This window comes from Suncus etruscus, chromosome 10 (genome assembly GCF_024139225.1).
Source record: "Suncus etruscus isolate mSunEtr1 chromosome 10, mSunEtr1.pri.cur, whole genome shotgun sequence".
Classification (NCBI taxonomy): domain Eukaryota; kingdom Metazoa; phylum Chordata; class Mammalia; order Eulipotyphla; family Soricidae; genus Suncus; species Suncus etruscus.
In genome coordinates this window covers 101,064,984-101,086,610 of record NC_064857.1, presented here as the reverse complement: position 1 = coordinate 101,086,610, position 21,627 = coordinate 101,064,984, and the positions used below count along the sequence as shown (strand labels likewise).

The following is a 21,627-nucleotide window of genomic DNA, read 5'->3' as shown; positions in this document are numbered from 1 at the left end:
CTTCTGGCTCTGCACTCAGGAATCAACCCCTGGCAGTGCTCAGAGGATCATATATGATGCTGGGGAATATGGAACCCAGGTCAGCTGCATGCAAGGCAAGTGCCCTTCCCACTGTGTTACCTCTCCAGCCCCAAAAGCCTCATTTTTTTTGTATACATCACTTCCCCTTCTCATTAATGACCATATAGCTGAATATAGAAAAGTGAACTTTTACCTGAACTGTTTTATGTCAGTTTTCTCATGGTAAGGAACACTATACAATCACCACTAGACTTTCCCCTCCAAACCAAAGCAAATCCTGTAGATGAAAGCTGTAGGGTTTGTTGGGGGAGAGGCTTTGTTTATCAGGAATGCCCAGAGCCCATCTCTTATGGAGGGTCCCTATCAGAATGCTAAGATTCTCCCTTGCGGTTATCTTAGTGAAGTATCTGAGCTGCTTTCCTGGCCACAAGGCCATAGGGGTTCCCATGAGACTAGCATCTTTAGGAAGAGGGGCCACCTGGCTTGCATGTGTAAGCCCTTGGCATCAGAAAAATCCTCATTGAGTGCAGAGGCACTGGGGTAGGGTAGGGCTTCAATCTCAACAGGAAGCCTCTGTTTTGCACCACTCCTGCTCAGGCATGGAGCACTGAGTTTCAAAGAGGGGTTGCAGTTTATATTCTGGCTGCAATCCATTAAAGTTCTAATCACACTAATTAGGGGTTTAAGCAAATCAGGTTGACTGGCCTAAAATGGGGTCCTTTAGTCTCTGAGAAGAAAAGCTGTGCTAAATAACCCAGAGGGATAAGCAGGATTGTGGGGGCATATGTATTTGTGGGAACCAGTTGATGCTAAGGATTAGTGCATACTATGGGTATGCAAATCAAGGCTGGTTCATTATAAAGTCACAGAAGGACTGGAAGCCCCTCCAAGAAACACTTCATTAATTGACAAACTTGATATTTTAAGCAGGTAAACACAAACACACACACACACACACACACACACACACACACACACACACACACACCTTTTCTTATCCTCAACTAATTTCTAATTTGTCAATTCTCTTTTAGGAGAGAATGTTAGGGTAGGTGAAAGGTAGCTGGAGGATCTTGTATAATACCATTTTATTTCCAAACAATACTCAGTAATTCTTGTCACTCCTTTGTTTGTACCTCCACTGACTTAACAATTACCAGAGTTACTTTCACCTGATTCAAAGTATCACACCCTCAGACATTATGATAAGTTCCCATCCCTAAAAGTTGGGGAGCAAAGCTTCCATGCATCCTTTGGTAGTATATAGCCTATATCTCAGAATCCACAAGCATTGCCCTTTAACCATGTTTGTGTATGTGAGAGAGAAACCCCAACAGTGTTGATGAACAAAATTACTGCACCTTAATCTCCACCAAAGTCCCTCGACTATCCCTGCTTTTGTATCACCTCTAGTCTGCCTCTTATTTCTAGTTGTATGGTTTTTTTTTTTTAAGAATCCCTACTTTTATTTTGTTGTTGTTTGTTGGTCACACCCAGCAGCACTCAGGGATTACTCCTGGTTCTGCACTCAGAAATCGCCCCTGGCAGGCATGGGGGACCATATGGGATGCCGGGATTCAAACCACCGTCCTTCTGCATGCATGCTATATCTCCAGCCCGAAGAATCCCTACTTTTAAAGTTTAAATTATCACCACATTAATACCCTCATTTTATCCATTCCCAGAATTTCTAAAATGTTACAGTTTACCAAGTTTTGGGGTCTTGTTCATTATTTCCAGGGTCACACCTAGATATACTCAGGGGCTATACTCACTTCCAACTCTGTGATCAGGGTGGGGGGTTGCTCTGGGTGCTGTTTGATGAACATGTACCGTCAGGGATTGAAATAAATGTATCCAAATGCCTTAACCCCCTCTACTCTCTCTAGCCCCAAGGATTTATTATTTTAAAGTTTACAAACTCATTTCGTTAAGAAGAATCATCATTGTTCATAGCTCTTCTGTCTTAAAATTTGGTCATTCATTTCTCAGATGTATGTATTTGTCTGAAAAAAAAAAAAAACCTGAACACACTTATCAGGCATCAGCTTCTTGGGAAAAACAAAAAATAACAACAACAGAAAGTCAAACTGTTTTATCAAGAAAACTTATCTCAAAAGGTTGGAAAAACGCTTTGGGAAAAAAAGGGTCCCCAAAACCAAAACATCAGGAATGAGAAATTATGTGTATTGTGGGGAGGATGAGCTCATGGGGATAACTGATTTTAACCCACAAAATTTATTTCACTGTTTCACTAGACTGATTCATTTTGGGAAAAAATGGTGTCATGGCCGCTCTGTTACCAGACAATGCTGACTGCACCTCTGTGAGTCACAAGTACTCCAGAAGGAAGTTGAATGAGCAGTTGGCCTTTTCCTTGCATGTATGAATAGTTGCATGCATTTATCTGAGTGTGCACTGAATACCCCCGAGCCAGTGTGAAGACTGCCCTTCCAGGCTTGGAAGCACTCTGCTTTCTGTTCAGTCATATTCTTACTATCTAGCTCCTTTGCCCTCCATTTCCCTGAGATGGGTCAGGTATGGATCCAGGGAGTTAAAATCTGCCTTGGCTCGCAAAGTAGTGTTCTCCAAGGACAGTGAGAGATTGCAGACTTTCAGCTTCTGTGGCTCCTTACTGGGTGAAAAGTAGTAGTTCTAGTGGTGATCTAATTGCCTGAGGAAAAGGAAAATCTTAAACCCTGGAGCAGCAGAGGCTAGAGTGCTGACCCATTTGCAATTGAACCCCTTTGCAGCACCTTGCCTGGGCAGATGGATTCCAAGTGGCTTCTGTGTAACCTATTTTAAACATCTCCCATTGCATTCGCTTCTCTCTCTCTCTCTCTCTCTCTCTCTCTCTCTCTCTCTCTCTCTCTCTCTCTCTCTCTCTCTCTCTCTCTCTCTCTTCCTCCCTCCTTCCCTCTCTCTCTCCTGTCTTCAGTAGTAATTTATTTAAGCACCATGGTTATAAACATGTTTGTAGTCGGGTTTCAGCTATAAAACCATAAAATGCACACTCTCCTTCAGTGCAACTTTTTATTTATTTATTTTTTGTTTTGTTTTGTTTTTGGATCACACCCGGCAGCGCTCAGGGGTTACTCCTGGTCCTATGCTCAGAAATTGTTCCTGGCAGGCTCGGGGGACCATATGGGATACCAGGATTTGAATCACCAACCTTCTGCATGCAAGGCAAACGCCTTACCTCTATGCTATCTCTCTGGCCCCTCAGTGCAGCTTTTCTGCCACCAGTGTTCCCTATTTCCCTTCTCCCCATCCCCGTCTTCGAAATAGGCATCGTATTTTTCTCTTTATCACTGTCATGGTAGTGGTTAGTGTAGTTATTATTCTAACTGTACCTTACCACTCTATGGTAAGTTTCATATCATGGACTGGTCCTTTCTTTCTCAGTGCAGAATTTTATGAGCAGTGTCATGGCATTCACCGATTTCCCCTAGTATTAAATCTACTGCATGTCCCTTGTTTATATATAGACTAATACATCTAAATATGGACTCAGTTGACGCACATCTTAGTGCAGTGCTTCTCAATTATTTTCCGTCATGCCCCCCTAGGAAGAAAACATTTTTCGCACCCACCCCACCCACGTGACTGTAAATAGTATCTTTATTTAAAAAAACTTTAACCTGCAAAACAAAAATATATAAAGTAATTTGAGCTGATTTTTTTTTTATCAGAGGTGATGTCTGGATGAATGGCTACAATGAGCACATTTTGCAATGCATAGCTTTTCGAAGTGGGATTGAAACAGGATACAGCAACTCTCAGCTCCAGAGACATACAGAGACATAAACACAGGACTTACCTTATTATGACAGTGTTTGCCGAGGTCAATCGTGCCCCCCTTTACAGAGACTCATGACCCCCTAGGGGTGCGACCCACTATTTGCCTTAGTGGAAGGTCAGGGCTGCCTGAAGGAGCTTTGGCACTGGAGTCTTTGGATCGAGGCCTAGATATTTATCTCAGCCCATAGGAGACTACTCAGGATCTCCTCAGAAAGGACTCTGATGTAGTAATTATCCCCGCTGGATGACTGTTACATTAGAAACCATGTTTCTACATCCCTGGGTGAGTAGAAACCAACACCCAGAGAAATCTAAGATTCTGAGTGGCCTCCTGAGACAGAATATGAAGTTGAGCTAAATGCTTTTGTGTGTGTTTTCTAACACCATGTTTTCCCTTCTTCCCTTCTTGTTGTTGTCCCTTGCTCATACACACTTAATCAGGGGTCATACACTTGTGCCACTGAAGATCCCATTCCACAGTGTGGCCACAATTGTACCCACACAGCCATCTCGGTCTCAACCACTGAACCACATTCTCAGACCCTTTGAGTGAGATTTTTTTGCTTGTTTGGGTTACACCTAGTGGTTTGACTTGGTCTTGGTGAGACTTTGGGGACCATATGTAATTGGTCTAGATTGATCTAGATTGAACCTGGGTTACCTGTATACAAGGCAGGCACCTTACTAGCCTTTTGAATGAGATTTTGATAATAATCCCATGAGACAGATGGGATAATCACTGTTTTGTAAATGGAAAGCCCAAGACTAGAGAGAGTCAATCTTTCACCCAAGCCAAAATGCCCCATACATCAGAACTTTTTATAGGTAATTGAATATCTGTGAGATACATAGTTATAAAGTTGTTCATGATTGAGTTTCCATCAAGAAATGGAAACACCCTGCACCAGAGTACATTTCCCACCACCAATACCCCCAGTTTCCTTCATGCCCTCCAGACAGAGAGATAGTAGAGTGAGGGGGGGGGGCACTTGTCTTGCACATAGCTGACCTGTGTTCAATTCTGGCTTTATGTATGGTCCCCCAAGTTTCTCCAGGACTCCTGTGTACAGAGCCAGAAGTAAGCCTGAGCACCACTGGGTGTGGCTTAAAAAACAAAAAGTCGAAGTTTGCCTCTGGAACTGACTTTCCAACACTAAGGCGTGATCACAGCTGGCAATGATTTTGGAGCTAAGTCTCCAGGGACCCCAAATTCAACTTTTTCTTTCATTTTTAAAGTTCCTTGGGCTTATGGGGAGAGTTATGCATCATCTCATTAGCAGTTCACATCGAAACCTCAAATAACTCATTTAATTTACTTCCAGAGGAGGCAAAAACAAGAAAACCCAAAAGCTATTTGTAGTTTTGTTACCACAAAACCTCATAAACATTTTTGTTTTGTTCATCGGTTTTTTACACGATGTCAAATTAGCAATGAAAACCATGTGTAAGAAATAGCCATAATTATTCCCAATTTGATGAAAGTAGGAAAGGAATGGAAAAGATGCTAGTTGCCAAGAGAGGAATACTCCAGTTGGCCTCAAACCCCCAAATTTGTGGGTGTAGTTCTCAGAAGTGGTTTTTATTCTTGGCATTGACAATGAAAAAGCCATGGTTTACTCTCTTCAAGTTGAAGTAAATCAAAATTAATTGCTTTACTGATCATTTATGCTGACCTGTGGCTTAAAATAGTGGATACTGGAACTTCATCAGAACTTTCATTAAAGTTGACCAAGCTGTATTATTTTGTTATTTAATAGAAGTACACAATATAATGATATTCAGCAATGGGCTTCTCGTCATTGTTGCAGTCAAACAACTTCAATATGTCTATTTCATTGATTGTTCAGATTCCAGAAATGAGAGAATCAAAGAAGGGAAGGAGAGAGTGGGAGGGAGAGAGAGGTGGGGAGGGAGAGAGAGTTGGGGGAGAGGGAAGGAAGGAAGGAAGGGAGGGAGGGAGGGAGGGAGGGAGGGAGGGAGGGAGGAAGGAAGGAAGGAAGGAAGGAAGGAAGGAAGGAAGGAAGGAAGGAAGGAAGGAAGGAAGGAAGGAAGGAAGGAAGGAAGGAAGGAAGGAAGGAAGGAAGGAAGGAAGGAAGGAGAAAGATCTTCCTTAGCACCATTCACAAATTCCAGAGAGACAAGGAAGGAAAGGATGGAGAGAGGGAGAGCAGGGAGAGAAAACAACTTTCTTCAGTACCATTCACAAAATAGCTGCAATGATAATGAAGGTGTTTGCTTTGGTCTGTAATCTCCAAGTAGACTGAGGGCTGCAGGGCCTAGGAGATGGGAGTTTTCTGGGTATCCCAGTATTCTGACCTTTCTCTAGCTCTGGAGGATGATGGCTAGATTTCAGTGCTCTTGGAGGTGACTTTCAGTTTATCCAGCATACTGCCATACTTCTCGTATTGTTTTGTTTGTTTGGGAGCCACTGTCACTCCTGGCAAGCTTTTGAACCATATAGGATACCAGAGGATTAAATCCAGGTTGGTTGCATGCAAGGCAAGCACCTTACCCGCTATATTATCTTTCTAGCCCCACTTCTCTTAAATTTAAATGGTTTGTTTTGGTGAATTCCTGGAAATTGATTTTTTAATGTTGAAAACAAGGTTGGATGCTTTTTAATAACTTAATAATGAGTTATTATAAGCTACATGGTACAAACAAGATAGACATAGTTAATGGAAAGATGTTTTATTTTTACTGTATTATCTTTTCACCATCTCATAAATTCAGAATAAAGAGTAGTCTTTCAAAAATATTTTTAATTCAAGATTATGTTCTATAATGTTAAAATGGCTTTTTATTATTTTGTGGGGGAGAACCACACCAGTGGTGCTAAGGGGTTACTCCTGGCTCTGAGCTTAGGAATTACTTCTGGTAGGCTCAGGCCAAACCTTATTTGGCCACATGCAAGGAAAACTTTCTACCTGCTGTGCTATTGCTCCATCCCTGGCTTTGTCTTTTTAATGAGGGATCAGTGATATTAAATAATAGCTAGATAAAGTATGCCATGTTGTTGGGGCTGGAATGATAGTACAACAGTTAAGGCACTTGTCTTGCATATGACTGATCCAGTTTTGCTTCCCAGCATCCCTTATGTTACCCCACACCTCACCAGAAGTGATCCCTGAGCACAGAGCAGGAGTATACCCAGAACAAAACCCTGTTTGGGTGTAGCCCCAAAACAAAAATTAAATAACAATTTTTTAATAAACCATTTACCAGCATAAAAAATAGCAACCCAGAATAGTGAATTCTGTTCAAGCCACTTGCCTTGACCCAGCCAACAGGGGTTCTGTCTCCCAAACTCCACTAGGAATGATCCCTAAGCACAGTCAGGAGTAAATTCTGAGCCCCCCCCCCCAACAATAAAATAAAATAAAAAATAAATAGCAACCCTATGTTTTCAGGTATATTTACAGGTATTTGAATGTCCAAGACTAGCATATACTAGAGAATGTAATTTGACTCTAATGCCTTTAAGAAAGTAAAGAAATTAGAATGCTGTCAAGAATATAAGAGAAAGATCATCTCTACACATTTTTTTCTCCTTTTCTCCTCTCCCCTCTTTGCTCTTCTTTTTATCCCCCCAAATTAAGTAAACACTTATCATCAAAAGTAACTATAGAGTCAGCTTACAATTGGCTTCCCCCTGTGTTTAATTCATTCTATACACAGGAGACAACGCCTCAAAGTCAGGAGCTTCTGTATGTGCAGAAACAATCTTAGTAAAGAAAAGACAATAACTCTGTCGGTTTGGGGTTGGTCCCCTAAGAACAAGATCTGACTCTGGCTATGTGCTTCACAAATAACACGCACAACACATCTGAAGAGGAAATAAAACTCGCACCACCACCACCATACACACACGAACCAGCACATATTAAATACTCATCTGATCAGATGGTGTGTGTTTCCTGATGCTGCTTTGAATTTTACTACTTTGCATTAAAATTTCAATAGCACGTGTAAAAAAAAATAGAGAAAGAGAACCCAGATTTTTGGTGATGCTGCAAAAAATTTTATGATGCTCAAAATCCAACCCCTGGGTTGTGAAGTGAAAAAATAGCTGCGGGATGAATAGGGAAACATAATTGTTTAACACGTTACTAGAGACTTCCCTGAACTTCGATATTTGGCAGCCCTCATTTTCTGTTGTAACAAGAAAAACATGTTATTAAGTTCCCACATCAGCAGAAAAGTTTCTTCTAATGAAGGCACAGAGACCAGCAGGTCCTCCCCTTCTGCAGCTTCATGGGGCTACATTTCACCAAACTCCTTCCACCTCGCTGTGGCTTTAAGAGGCTGCTGGACTGAGAAGCCCCGCCCTGGGTTTATTAGTTCTGCGCTCTGTAGTAGTATAGCAGCCAGATCCCAAGCCATGTGGGCCACACATGACTGCTAAAACATCCCCCATTTCCCACAACCTCTGTTTGAATGTCCATGGATTACTTTGCTTCCTCCTGACTTGCTGTTTATCTCTGAGACCCTCACTTCCAAAGATGAGTGGTAAGAGAAAACGTTGCTAAGATACATGTTGAACCCTGCCCTGGAAAGATCAGGTCTTCTTATGGTTTCAGAAGTCACATTGTACAGAGCAGAGATGACCAGATATGGGAGTGTTTGCAGCCTCGGCCGCTCGCTTTCTGCCAGCTCGCAGCAGCATTCCTCTAAAAAAGCCCAAAGGCTTTTGGGTTTCACAGACTTGTTTTCACTGAAAAATGGTGATGCCCAGTAGACCATTGAAAAGGCAGAACAAGCTTTTGAACTTCAAATGAAGTTTTTTGGATGTGGTGGTTTGGAAAGAGGTTCCACTTGTGGACCACGTCAAAGCCTTGCAGTTTTATGACTCCCACTTACTGGTGGAGAGCAGCCTTTAACTGCACAGAAAAACACTTTTGTAACAGCCTGCTGGGGTTCTGTCCCTTGGCCATGGCCTTCTGTCAAGAAGGGTCTTTTAAACAATCAAGATCTACAAGTAAATAAGAGAAGGTGAGAGGTCTGAAGGATCATTCAAGTGGGTGATTTGCACACAGGAGGCTTGAGTTTACATAATCCATTGGGCACCACCAGGGGTGACTCCTCCCCACAGGAATAACCTGTCTCTGTGTTGAATACATATGACCCAAAAAGCAAACGGAAAAGGGGAGGTATGTATGTAGTTTACAGATATCCCCAAGGATGGTGCCCAAAGGTGAGGTAGGTACCTTGTGTTCTTGCTCTAAATATTCGTTGTTGTTGTTGTTTGTTTGTTTGTTTGCTGTTTTGGTTTTACTTTTGGGGCCACACCTTGTGGTGCTCAGGGTTTACTCCTGGTGGTGCACAAGGACCATATAGGATGCCAGGGATCGAACATGGATAGGGTCCTTGCCTTGCACGTGGCTAGCATGCTACTAATGTTTCTCCCTATTCCCCCAATACACACACACACACACACACACACACACACACACACACACACACACACACACACCTTAAGAACATGATATTAGGAGCCAGAGAGATAGTATGGAGGTAAGGGGTTTGCCTTGCATGCAGAAGGTCATTGGTTCGAGTCCCGGCATCCCATATGGTCCCCAGAGCCGGCCAGGAGCAATTTCAGAGCATGGAGCCAGGAGTAACCCCTGAGCACTGCTGGGTATGACCCAAAACCCAAAAACAAACAAACAAACAAACAAAAAACATGCTATTATTTAAATAGGAGAATAAATACCTCTGGAACCAAGAATGTCAGCTTTTGCTTTCACAATTAGTGGAATTAATTACTTATCCTAAGTAACTAAATTGCTAATGTATCAGAGAATTATAATTTTGTGAGCTCCTCTGTTCATCTATGGGTGTGTCACCATTTCCATGATGAGGGGGGGAGGGGGAAGGGAGAGAGAGAGAGAGAGAGAGAGAGAGAGAGAGAGAGAGAGAGAGAGAGAGAGAGAGAGAGAAAGAGAGAGAGATCCTAAATATGAGATAAAGAAAGAACATAGTAAGGGAATAATAAATGGTCAGAGTCATCCAAATTCAAGATTTACTCTATAGAACTGAGTTTACCTGGAAGGACAGGGAAGTCCTTGGGACACCAATGGACAGAAATAGGTAACTTGGGTAGGGGAGGGTGTTGGAATGATGGATACATGAAAAGTGTGATTAATGCTATTATAAATACAGAGACCTCAATAACAGTGTTGTTGTTGTTGTTGTTTAAAAAAAAGAGATAACGTATTTGTGGAATGGGATTTCCAGAATTAGTATTATTTACCATAAATCTACAACTCCCAGGCACAAGTGCCAGATTCAGCTCCAAGCACTTGACCTCTATTAACTACATGAATCTTCACAGTTGCTATAAGATCAGGCTCAGCTATTATCAGTATTGAAAAATGAGTAAATTAAGGCACACAGAGGTGAGGTAATTCCCCTCAAACTACCATGTGCTAGAGAGAATAAAGCAAAAATTAAAATCCTGTCTCCAAATTTGTTTAAGCCTGCAAGGCTGGAGGTAGCTGGGAAACTGGTGTAAGGGAAGTTACATGAGTGGGACTGGTGTTGGAACATTTAATGCCTCAAACACTGTATTATGAACAACTTGGTAAATTACCGTTATAATTTAAAATATTTAAGTATTAGGAGGCCGGAGAGATAGCATGGAGGTAGGGCGTTTGCCTTGAATGCAGAAAGACAGTGGTACAAATCCCAGCATTTCATATGGTCCACCGAGCCTGCCAGGAGCGATTTCTGAGTGTAGAGCCAGGAATAACCCTAAGCGCTGCCGGGTGTGACTCCAAAACCAAAAAAAAATATTAAGTATTATGATAGCTACATAATTTGGTTTCACTGTTTTCAAAGCTTACTCCTAAAGGAAAAGACCATATTTATAAAACTGTAGTATAGTCTAAATGACTCTTTAAGTGGCATATAATGCTGTCCTGTCACCAGCTGTTTCACATGTTGATCCTTCTGATAATAGTTTATTGCTTTTTTATTGGAACTATTTTTAGAATCCTTTGCTTTTCTTAAAATTAAAAAACCAGGGGGCCAGAGAGATAGCACAGCAGCGTTTTCCTTGCACGCAGCCGATCCAGGACCTCAGGTGATTGGTTTGAATCCAGGAGTAACCCCTGAGCACCGCCGGGTGTGGCCCAAAAACCAAAAACCAAAAAAAAAAAAAAATTTTTAAAAATCGAAGTTTGCCTTCTGAAGCACTGCACTAATTTTTTTTTATTATTTTGTGTATTTCTATTATTTATTGATTTTTGGTTTTTGGGTCACACCCAACAGCACTCAGGGGTCACTCCTGGCTCCACACTCAGAAATCACTCCTGGCAGGCTCAGGGGACCATATGAAATACCAGGATTCAAACCACTGTCCTTCAGTATGCAAGGCAAATGCCCTACCTCTATGCTATCTCTCCGACCACAATTTTGTGTGTTTCTTTCTTTCTTTTTGTTTTGTTTTGTTTTTTGATCACACCAGCAGTGCTCAGGGGTTACTCCTGGCTCTATGCTCAGAAATCGCTCCTGGCAGGCACGGGAGACCATATGGGATGCCGAGATTCGAACCACTGTCCTTCTGCATGCAAGGCAAACACCCTACCTCCATGCTATCTCTCCGGCCCCAATTTTGTGTATTTCTAAAATAACAAACCATATCCTTCAGTGCTCAGTAGCCACTCCTGGCTCTGTGCTCAGGCACAACATCTGGTTGGTACTCAGGGGAACACATGCAATGCCAGGATTCAAACCATTATCATGCTCACAACCACACAAGGGAAGTACCTTAACCTCTGTAGGATCTGTCTGTTCAGTCCTATGCTATTATTTTTAGGTACCATAATTTACAATGCTGTTAATCATAGGACTTCATACATACAATGTTCCAGCAGAGGGTTGACCATGATTTGCTAATATAGGTCAATAAATGAGTGCCATGTTCTCGACCAGACCATTTTGTTAAAATGAAGTAGAACATGTGCTGGAGTGATAATGCAGTGGGTAGGGCATTTACCTTGCATGAGGTCAACTCCAGTTTGGCTCCCAGCCCCACATATGGTCCCTCAAATCCTTCAGGAGTGATTTCTGAGCACAGAACCAGGAATAAGCCCTGAGCATTGCTGGTTGTGACCTAAAACAAAAGTGAATATAAAAATAGCAGAGGGTTGTCAAAATTCCAATAATAGAGGATTACAAACAGGGTTTAAGAGAGAGGCAAAGCAGGGAGGCCAGGGGCCTTACAGCGAGTCCCCTATGCCGAGAGAGAGAGAGAGAGAGAGAGAGAGAGAGAGAGAGAGAGAGAGAGAGAGAGAGAGAGAGAGAGAAAGAGAGAGAAAGAGAGAGAGAGGAGGGAGAAAGAGAGGAGGGAGGGAGAGAGAGAGAGAGAGAGAGAGAGAGAGACAAGTTTGGGACCAGGGCAAGGAGTCAGCCAGGGAAAGGATCATACAAAGGAAAATGGTAGCAGAGGCAGCAGGAGCAGAGAGTCTGACAAACAGTTCCTCCAATAGATTGACTGCAACCATCCAGCAGGAGCAATCCAGAATGGGGGCAGCAGCTGCAGCCCCTAGCACTTCAGACCCAGCTTTAAATACCCTGGGCCAGCTGCCCTCCAGTGGCAGTTACAAGGAGTGGGCATCTGGTAACTGATGTCTTCACCCTTAAAGGACAGTATCGGGAGCCATGAGAGACTCTATTTCCTTATATTTCCTTCCTTTTCCATAGAAAAATAATTTTGAGGGAGCAGAAATAAATATATTGAAGTATTGTTCTACACTGCTGATCAAATTTCAGGATTTCATCTGATGATGTAATCTAAGTGCAAAGCAGTCAGGAAGTCAATGGTCCTCAGAAGGTCAAAAGATCCAGGTCTGAGCTGGGACCAGTTGAAAAAGCCAATTCAAGTGGGCAGTAGATTGATTGCAAGCAGCAGTTCTTTTACTCCTAATGGATGAGTGGAAGTTGGTGCTCCATTTACAAGGAATCAGAAAAGAAAAGAAAACAATTTTTAGGAACAGTAAAAATATAAGCATGTTGTAAGAGATGTAGAACAAAAAGAAAAGTTATTTAATATCTATAGAAGTAATAAAAACAAATAGGACCAGAAAATAGTTTAAAATAGAAAATTTGAAACATCAAGGAACTACTAGAATAAAAACAGTGTGAGTTTTTGTTTTGTTTTGTTTTGTTGCTTTGGGGCCACACCCAGCAATGCTCAGGGGTTACTCATGTGCTCAGAAATCACTCCTGGCAGGCATGGAAGACCATATGGGATGCCAGACTTCAAACCACTATCAGTCCTGGATTGGTTGCCGATGTGGCAAATACCCTACCACTGTGCTATCTCTCCAGCCCCAGTTATTTTAAAGGTGACCCAAGTGCAGGGAGTTGTTACAACCTATACAAAAAAGCAAAATATATTCATCTTCCTTCAGGAAGTAAAAACTCTGATCTTTTAGGAACTGAGGTGATAAGATCATCTGACTACTTCTGGTTGACAAGGGGTATTGTGGGGTTGCTAGAGTTTTACTTTTTTCATTTGTTTGTTTTGTTTTGGGGCCACACCCATTGACACTCAGGGGTTACTCCTGGCTATGCGCTTAGAAATCACTAATGGCTCGGGAGACCATATGGGACACTGGAGGATCAAACCAAGGTCCATCCGAGGCTATCGTGCTCAAGGTAGACGCCTTACCGCTTGTGCCACTACTTCAGCCCCTACAGTTTTACTTTTTGATCTATACCTATAAAATAATAGGGAAATGACAAAATTGGGTTCTTATTGGGTCAAAAAGATAAATAACTATATTCTGATTCCTATAGAAGAGTATAAATGCAGCTGAATTGCTTGAAAACAGGAGGATCCTTTACATGGCTTCTTAAATTGATGAAAAAGCTAAAAGCCTTTCTGATAGAGGTATCAACTTCTGATGAGGTGTAATGTAACCCAGAATTTCTTTTGAGGTCTATCCTTTGTATAAATAGAAGCATAGCCTTTACCTTGAAGGATTAGGTTTTCTGCTACCCAATCTTTTTTTTTTTTATCAACTTTCACCCATATTGGTGAATTGTTTTTTGAGTCTGTATGTCTTCTTAAAAGTGTCTTTCAGCAGCTGTTTGGGATTCTCCTTGAGGTAAATTTAAAATTTCAAAGAAAATAATAAGGATAAGAAATCAAGGGGAGACATATCCCCTTTTATTTTTTTTAATAATTCAGTTCTGAGAGTTCTCTTAGCACCTTCAGCAATGGCTTGTCCTTGAGGATTATAGACAATACCAGTGATGTGTTTGCCATTCTTTGTGAAATGATTGAAAATTTTTACTAGTGTAGGCTGGACCATTATCCATTTTTATGGTATTGAAAACACCCATAACAGAAAATCATGCAATGAAAGTACATTATTAGCTCTTTAGGGACATCCCAGATAAAATGAGAGTAAGAATCAATTACTTATGTAGAAATGGTATGTTTGGGAAGAGGTTAACATGATTGATATCCATTTGTCATAAATTATTTATCTGAAAATCTCAGGGGTTAGTTTTAGCCAATTGAAAGGCCCAATGCAAAGAAACACAAATAAAGCAAGTATGGACTGTTTTTCTGTCTTGTCTTAGTGGGATGTAAAAATGTACACGGGCATTTGTGTGTAGAGCATTATGCTTGTCTACAGGTGACTTAAATATTAGCATTGCTAAGTGATCAGCTGATTTGTTTCCTAAAGCCATTAGACTAAGGAGAACCAGAATGAGATCTTATATGAGTGATGAAAATAGGCTTGGAGCATATTTTTAAAATAGCTTTTAATCGTTGAAGTAAATCTTGAACCGCAGGGTTGTGTTTTTGGAATTCCAGTCACAATTCCAGGAAAAAGGCCAACTACATGGGCTGAGTTGTATATTGCATGGGCCTGACATGTGGGAGAGTAACTAAATTGAAGTTTCAAGTTCCACTTGTTGGGCTGAATTATAATTAGTACATACTGTTGTGGTCAGGGATGGGCCAATGATTATACCTTTCCAGGAGGATGAACCATCAATATAAAATACTGGCACTTTGGGAATAGGAGAGAAGTGAATGATGGAAGAGATTACAAAGGGAGTCCTTCTGAAAGAGTCCCAAGTTTTTCCCACTGGGTAATGAGAGGAAATATCTCCTGAGAAGTCAGCCAAATCTCTTTAAATCACTTAATCACTTTAAATCACTTAAATCTTTAAATCACTTTTTAATCACTGAGAAGGAATATTGAGTCAATTTCCTTTTTAGGAGTGGGTAGCACAATGATCTGGCCTGGGCTTTTGTTTTTGGGAAGACTTTTAATTTTCATTTCCTCAATAGTGATGGGTCTGTTTAGATATGCTAGATCATCATGGTTCAACAGTGGCAGATTATAAGAGTCCAATAACTTATACATTTCTTTCAGATTCTCATGTTTTGTGGTATAGAGTTTCTCAAAGTAATCTCTGATTACCCTTTAAATCTCTATATTATCTGTAGTGATCTTCCCCTTTGCATTTCTAATCCAGTTTATTAAGTTTCTCTCTTCCTTTCTTTGTGAGTTTTTGTGGTGGTTTATCAATTTGTTTATTTTTTTCAAAGAACCAACTTTGCTTTCATTGATCTTTCAAATTGTTTTTTTTGTTTCCACTTCATTGATTTCTGCTCTAAGCATTGCTATTTCCTTCTGTTTATTTATTTTGGGTTCATTTTTTGACTTTTTCTAATCTTATAAGCTGTGTCATTAAGCTATTTATGTTGGTCCCTTCTTCTTTCCTGATGTGTGCTTGCAAAGTAATAAACCTTTTCCTCTTTTACTGCTTTTGCTGTGTCCCAAAAATCCTGGTAATTTGTGCCTTCCTTGGCATTTGTTTCCAGAAATGTCTTGATTTCATTTTTTATTTCATCCCTGACCCACGTGTTGTTCAGTAATGTGCTGTTTAATTTCCAGGTGTTAATGTTGTTTTTCTTCTGTTTCCCTTGTAGTTCACTTATTTGGGGGGCACATCCAGTAACACTCAGGGGTTACTCCTGACTATGCACTCAAAAATCATGCCTGTCTTGTAGTTCATTTCTAATTTCAGTGCATTGTGATCTGAGAGTAGGTAGTCTGTATGATTTCTATTCTTTTGATTTTTATGGAGATATATTTTATGGGCCAGCATGTGGTCTATCCTGGAGAATGACCTATGTGCACTGGAGAAGAATGTGTATCCAGTTTTCTGGAAATGGAGCACCATGTTGCTATTGATGTCTTCTTTCAGATTTGTCAACAATTTATTAAATATTTTGCTGGTCCCTCATTTGGTGTGTATATGTTTAGGAGTGAGATTTCTTCCTATTGTACATATCCCTTGATTATTAAAAAATCTGTCTTTGTTTCTTATAACTTTTCTGAGTCTAAAGTTTGTGTCGTCTGATATTAATATGGCCACTCTAGCTTTTCTTAAGGGAGTTGTTTGCTTGGATGATTGTCCTCCAACCTTTGATTTTGCATCTGTGTTTATTCTCACTATTCAGATGTGTTTCTTATAGGCAGAAAAATGTTGGATTCAGCTTTTTGATCCATTCTGCCATTCTGTGTCTCTTAACTGGTGTATTTATCTCATTGATGTTGAGAGAGATAAGTGTTGAGATTGATAATAGGATTTAGTGCCATCTTTGTGTAAAAGTTTGGTGTGTCTTTTGGACTGTGTTGTCTTAAAATAGACCTTTCATTGTTTCTTTTAAGGCTAATTTTGAGTCTGTAACGTTTCTGAGCTATTGTTTATCCATGAAGTTATATATACTTCCGCAAACCTGAAAGTGAGTCTTGCTGGGTGCAGCATTCTAGGTGAAGCATTCATTTTGTTGAGTTTTGACACTATATCACACTACTGCCTTCTGGCCTCAAGGGTTTCTTTTGACAGGTCTGCTGTAAGTCTTAAGGATGCTCCTTTGAATGTAATTTCCCTTTTGATGTTGCTGCTTTCAGTATTCTATCGCTATCTGTGGCATTTGTCTTCATGACTAGGATGTGTCTTGGGTGCTTTTCTTCAGGTCTCTTTTAGCTGGTACTCTTCGGGCATGCAGGATTTGGTGGCCTGCAGTCGTTAGCTCTGGGAGTTTATCTATAATGATGGCCTTGCCTGTTAATTTTTCTTGGGGATTTTCTTCCTGGATCTCTGGGACTCCAATGATTCTTATGTTGTTTCTTTTGAGTTTATAAAAGAATTCTATTTTCATGTGTTTACATTCTTTGAACGTTTTTTTCCATTATTTGTTCATTTGCTTAAGGCTCTTTTCCAGTATCTTCTGTAATATGGAGTTTTATCAATCTCATCTTTCAGCTCACTGATTCTATCCTCAGCTGCTGTTACTCTCTCTGTTGGAGAGGCGTTCTATTTAGGTTTTTATTTCATCTACTGAGTTTTCAGTCCTGTTATTTCAGTATAGAGTTTTTTTATTTCTGTATTCATATCCTCTTGATTCTGATTTGTGGTTCATTCAGTTTCATCCATGCTTTTTTTGAGTTCTATGAACATCTTTCATATTTCTTCTCTAAACTCCTTATTTGAGTGGCTAACTAGGTGGTTGGCACTTTTAGAGTCATCAAAGCTGCCATCTTCATTCTCTATCCATGGTGTTGCCCTGCTTTATTTCCCCATTGTCATGCTTGTAGTGTATGGTTGTTTTTTTTTAATGTGTTATGGCGGAATTCATTGGCTAGAAGATGCCTGTGACTACAAAGCTTCACCACTGCACTCCTCTGGCTCCACCCTTCGTGGATGGATATAGCCTACCTTGATGACATTTCCTGAGGATATTTTTTACTGGAGCCTTTCACAGCTGCCTCACAGAGGAAAGTGGAGAACAGGAAATCAAGCAGGCGCAATGAAGTGGCTGTTTTGCACAGACCTTTCACTGGATCAACAATTGTTGGAGTGTGGAAGAAGCTTAGGAGTGCTGTTGCCCATTTGAGCCATCAACCAGAAATAACTCCTCTAAAACAAGCAGAAAAACCAGTGGGGCTAGAGAAACGGTAACTGGTAGAGTGCTTGCCTTGCATGTGGCCATCCCAGTTTTGATAGTCAGTATCCAGTAATGTCCCCCTGAGCATCCACAGGAGTGATTCCTGAGCACAGAATCAGGATTGAGCCCGATTTTTTTCATCAGGTTTTTTGTTTAAACAAACATGCTTTTGTACATGAAAATATAAAAAAAAATACTATGCCTTCAATGTTTAAGGAGTCACATAAATCTCATGGCTTTAGATTGCTTTGTGTACTGCTAAGAAATGTTATAATGTACTACAATCTAGGGACTTGTGGACAAAGTAATTGTACATGGGTTCTGCCTTATTTTTCTTAATGTTCTTTGACTGTAAGTTCAATATTTAGGCGTCAGCAAGGAGATTTCTTCTGAGAACTCTGTTTATGGGTGATTGTCCTTCCACTGTAACTTTACCTTCTCCTCTATGCATCATTGTTCTCATAATTAAAAATAAAAAAAATTAAACATGCTTTTTTTAAAAAAGAGAAAAAAAGGGGGTCAGAAAACCTGGATCCAAAAAGCAAGGGGCCTTCTGATGACTCTCACAGCTCAGACCTCCAGGTCTGCTCAGGGTCATGCTCTAATACCCAAACTACCCCCATATCTTGCATCTTAGATTTCTTTCAAGTTTTTCCAAGAGGGACTTGGGCATCAAGTGGCATCAGATCCATATGAGAGCCAGGTGCTTCTTCCCAGCAGGGTCTGAGACCCAAGGGTGTAGTAAGCAGGAGGTGGCAGGGGGCTACTTGCCTAGGTCTCAACCTAATCTGTCCCTTGCCTACGGTTGTGGTTGACCAGGTCTCCCAGAACCAGCAATTCAGTATTTTCCTTATGGAGTTAGGCTCACATCATCACGTTCTCCCTGTTAGATTGGATGAATATACCTAAGAACTGGAAAGTTTATAATGAGTCTTGAAAGTGCACATAAGGTCTATGTATTTCTTCCCTATTAATAACAACTAGTACCCCAAAATGACTATACTAGATTTCTTTATGCATTACAGATGCATTGGAAAGTTAATCTCACACGGTTCCAGTTCAAATGAAAATATGGTCCATCAACTGCTTTTTAGGCTTTGCCCCTCCATGGCTTTTCAGTCGACAGGGATTGAACCCTTTGATTCAAAAACTCAAAAGTGTTTTTTAATTTTTGCTACAGAAAAGGGGGGGGGTGTTTGATGTTAATCCTAGCTAAAATCGCAGGCATAAAGTTTTCATTCTTCTGCATAAGATGCTAGCATTCGGGCCCGGAGAGATAGCACAGCAGCGTTTGCCTTGCAAGCAGCCAATCCAGGACCAAAGGTGGTTGGTTCGAATCCCGGTGTCCCATATGGTCCCCCGTGCCTGCCAGGAGCTATTTCTGAGCAGAGACAGCCAGGAGTAACCCCTGAGCAACGCCGGGTGTGGCCCAAAAACCAAAAACAAACAAACAAACAAAAAGATGCTAGCATTCATTTCACTTCAAAAATCTAACTTGAGATTTTAACAGAGATAGCGCAGCAGTAGGTAGGGTGTTTGCCTTGCACACAGGCCGATCTAGGACTGACGGTGGTTCAAATCCTGGCATCCTTTATGATACCCCATGCCTGCCAGGAACGGTTTCTGAGCACAGAGCCAGGAGTAACCCCTGAGCGCTGCCGGGTGTGGCCCAAAAACCAAAATAAAAAAATCTAGCTTGAATTCTTCCTTTTGAAAACAGTTGGTCTGCCTGAAAGACATAGTATGTTTATCCTGCTAGGCACCCACACTGCTTCCCCCAGCTCCTTGGGGCCTGCACTGTGACTATGAGTGAATAGTTTCATTTAAAACAATCAAAGAAAACCCTCTTTCTCTGCGTCACTTTGAAAGTTCAAATTTTGAGTAGAGGTTTATGTGGACAGATAAGAGCAGTGAAACAAACGTTTTTATCTTAAAGTAAATGAATACCTGGCTAAAAGGTGCAAGCAATTATGGTTTGCCTTGTGGTTCCTTTCTTCTTTTAAAATCTTCACTGTCTTGTAGCACAAAACCTACACGCTCAAGGCAAGGCACATAGCTTTATTTATTACCTTTCAGTTCAACAAATAAATTCTGGTTTATATACACAGGTTATATTGCAGAAAGCATTAAAGAAGTGTGTCATTCGTGTTCCTGGTATGAAAAACATTTTAAGACCTTGTAACAGTATCATAGTATTGTTTCATTGGGTCTTTGAGTAACTACAATTTTACCAGTCATTTGATATATTAGCTTCCAAATCATTAAGATACAAGGAAGACATGTATTTATAGGTAGCATGTAAAATAGACTGAGTCTAATGCCATGTTTAAGTATAGTGTAATTAGTTTATGATGTATTAAAAGGAGTTGAATACTGCGGACAGGGTTCCAGGTGCCAAGGAGACTTGAGGAATGTGTAATATCTTGCCAGAAAGCAGAAGTGAATGTCTTACTATTGGCAGATTTTCTGGCACTCTAGCCACTAGACTTTCTACCATGATTTTCAAAAAGGCAATTGACAATGAGAAAAAAGAAGGAGATACCATCTCATCTCATCTCATTGAGAGTTTGGGTTCTCATCTTTCTTGAATTTAAGAAACATTAGACTTGACAGTAAGGAAAAATGTTTATTACTAACATCTGTGAAGTATTAAAAGAATGTCTTTCTGAGTGACAATATACCCAGAGAAGTCAACTTTCCCCATGTGTGAAACTCATGTGCAACACAGACGATCTTCCACAACTTTATTGTCCCTCCCACCACTGTTCTGGATCAACCTGGGCAGGTTTGTTCAGGTCTTCTGTGCATCCTGACAGAGATTGCCTTGGCAGTGGGTTAGCAACTATCATGTGGACTTGAGTCCTTCTGTCCTCTTTGAGCTAGTTGCTAGGAGAGTAGAATCTATGAATACCTTCAAGTCGAAACTAACGGAACCAGAAAGATAATACAAGGGTTAAGGCACTTGCCTTGCCACACACTTCTGATCCTTTCCACACTTGCAAGCACAGCCAGGAATGATCCTGCAGCGCACATTCAGGAGTAAATCTTGAATACTACCTTGTGGGGTCCAACTGAAAAGCCAAAATAACAAAATGAGAATGCAGAGCAATCCAAGGCAGAACCCCAGTTTCTGTGAGACTAGATAAGCTAAGTGGCCACAAGAAATTTCCAACCGTAGATACTTCTTGCTCAAGAAAGAAAATGCCCCCTCTCTGCCTGCCATGGCTGGGAATGTGGAGAATGGGCGGTTTCTAGAGGCTGAAAGAAAAGCTCTTCCTGAAGACAGGAAGGCTTGTCCCCAAGTGCAGTGCAGTGTCTATGGATTGAAGTTTCCCAGCAAGAAGGATTTTGCATTAAGAAGAAATGGTGAAACTTTCCAGTGAGCTGGAAGGTAGATAGATACATATTGTAGGAGACGTTGGTGGGGTTTCTTTGAGATGGGCCCGGCCTGTGAACCATTCCCTGTCCTGAGATCAGATGTCAGACTCAGGTTAATGGTGCTTCCTAGCTGGTCATTGTCCTGTATCTGTCTCTGTCGCTTTAGATTCATGACGGATGCTGCCCGCCGGGAGCAGGAGTCCCTGAAGAAGAAAATCCAGCCTAAGCTCTCGCTGACCCTTTCCAGCTCTGTGTCCCGAGGGAATGTGTCCACGCCGCCTCGCCACAGCAGTGGAAGCCTTACGCCCCCTGTGACCCCCCCAATCACCCCCTCTTCTTCATTTCGCAGCAGCACCCCAACTGGTGAGTAGCTAGCCTTGGCCTACAGGTGGTGTAATGTGTGTGGTACATGTGTAAGATGTGGTGGGATGTAGTGGGAG

At 41.1% G+C, this 21,627-nt stretch overlaps 1 protein-coding gene across 1 annotated transcript in view; it reads left to right on the top strand.

Annotated features, from left to right (window-relative positions):
- JAZF1 (JAZF zinc finger 1) overlaps window positions 1-21,627 on the top strand; it is a 354,408-nt gene that overhangs the window by 280,643 nt on the left and 52,138 nt on the right. The window contains exon 3 of the mRNA XM_049782007.1: window positions 21,354-21,550. Coding sequence (XP_049637964.1) covers window positions 21,354-21,550 — 197 coding nt within the window. The remainder of the gene's footprint in view (window positions 1-21,353; window positions 21,551-21,627) is intronic.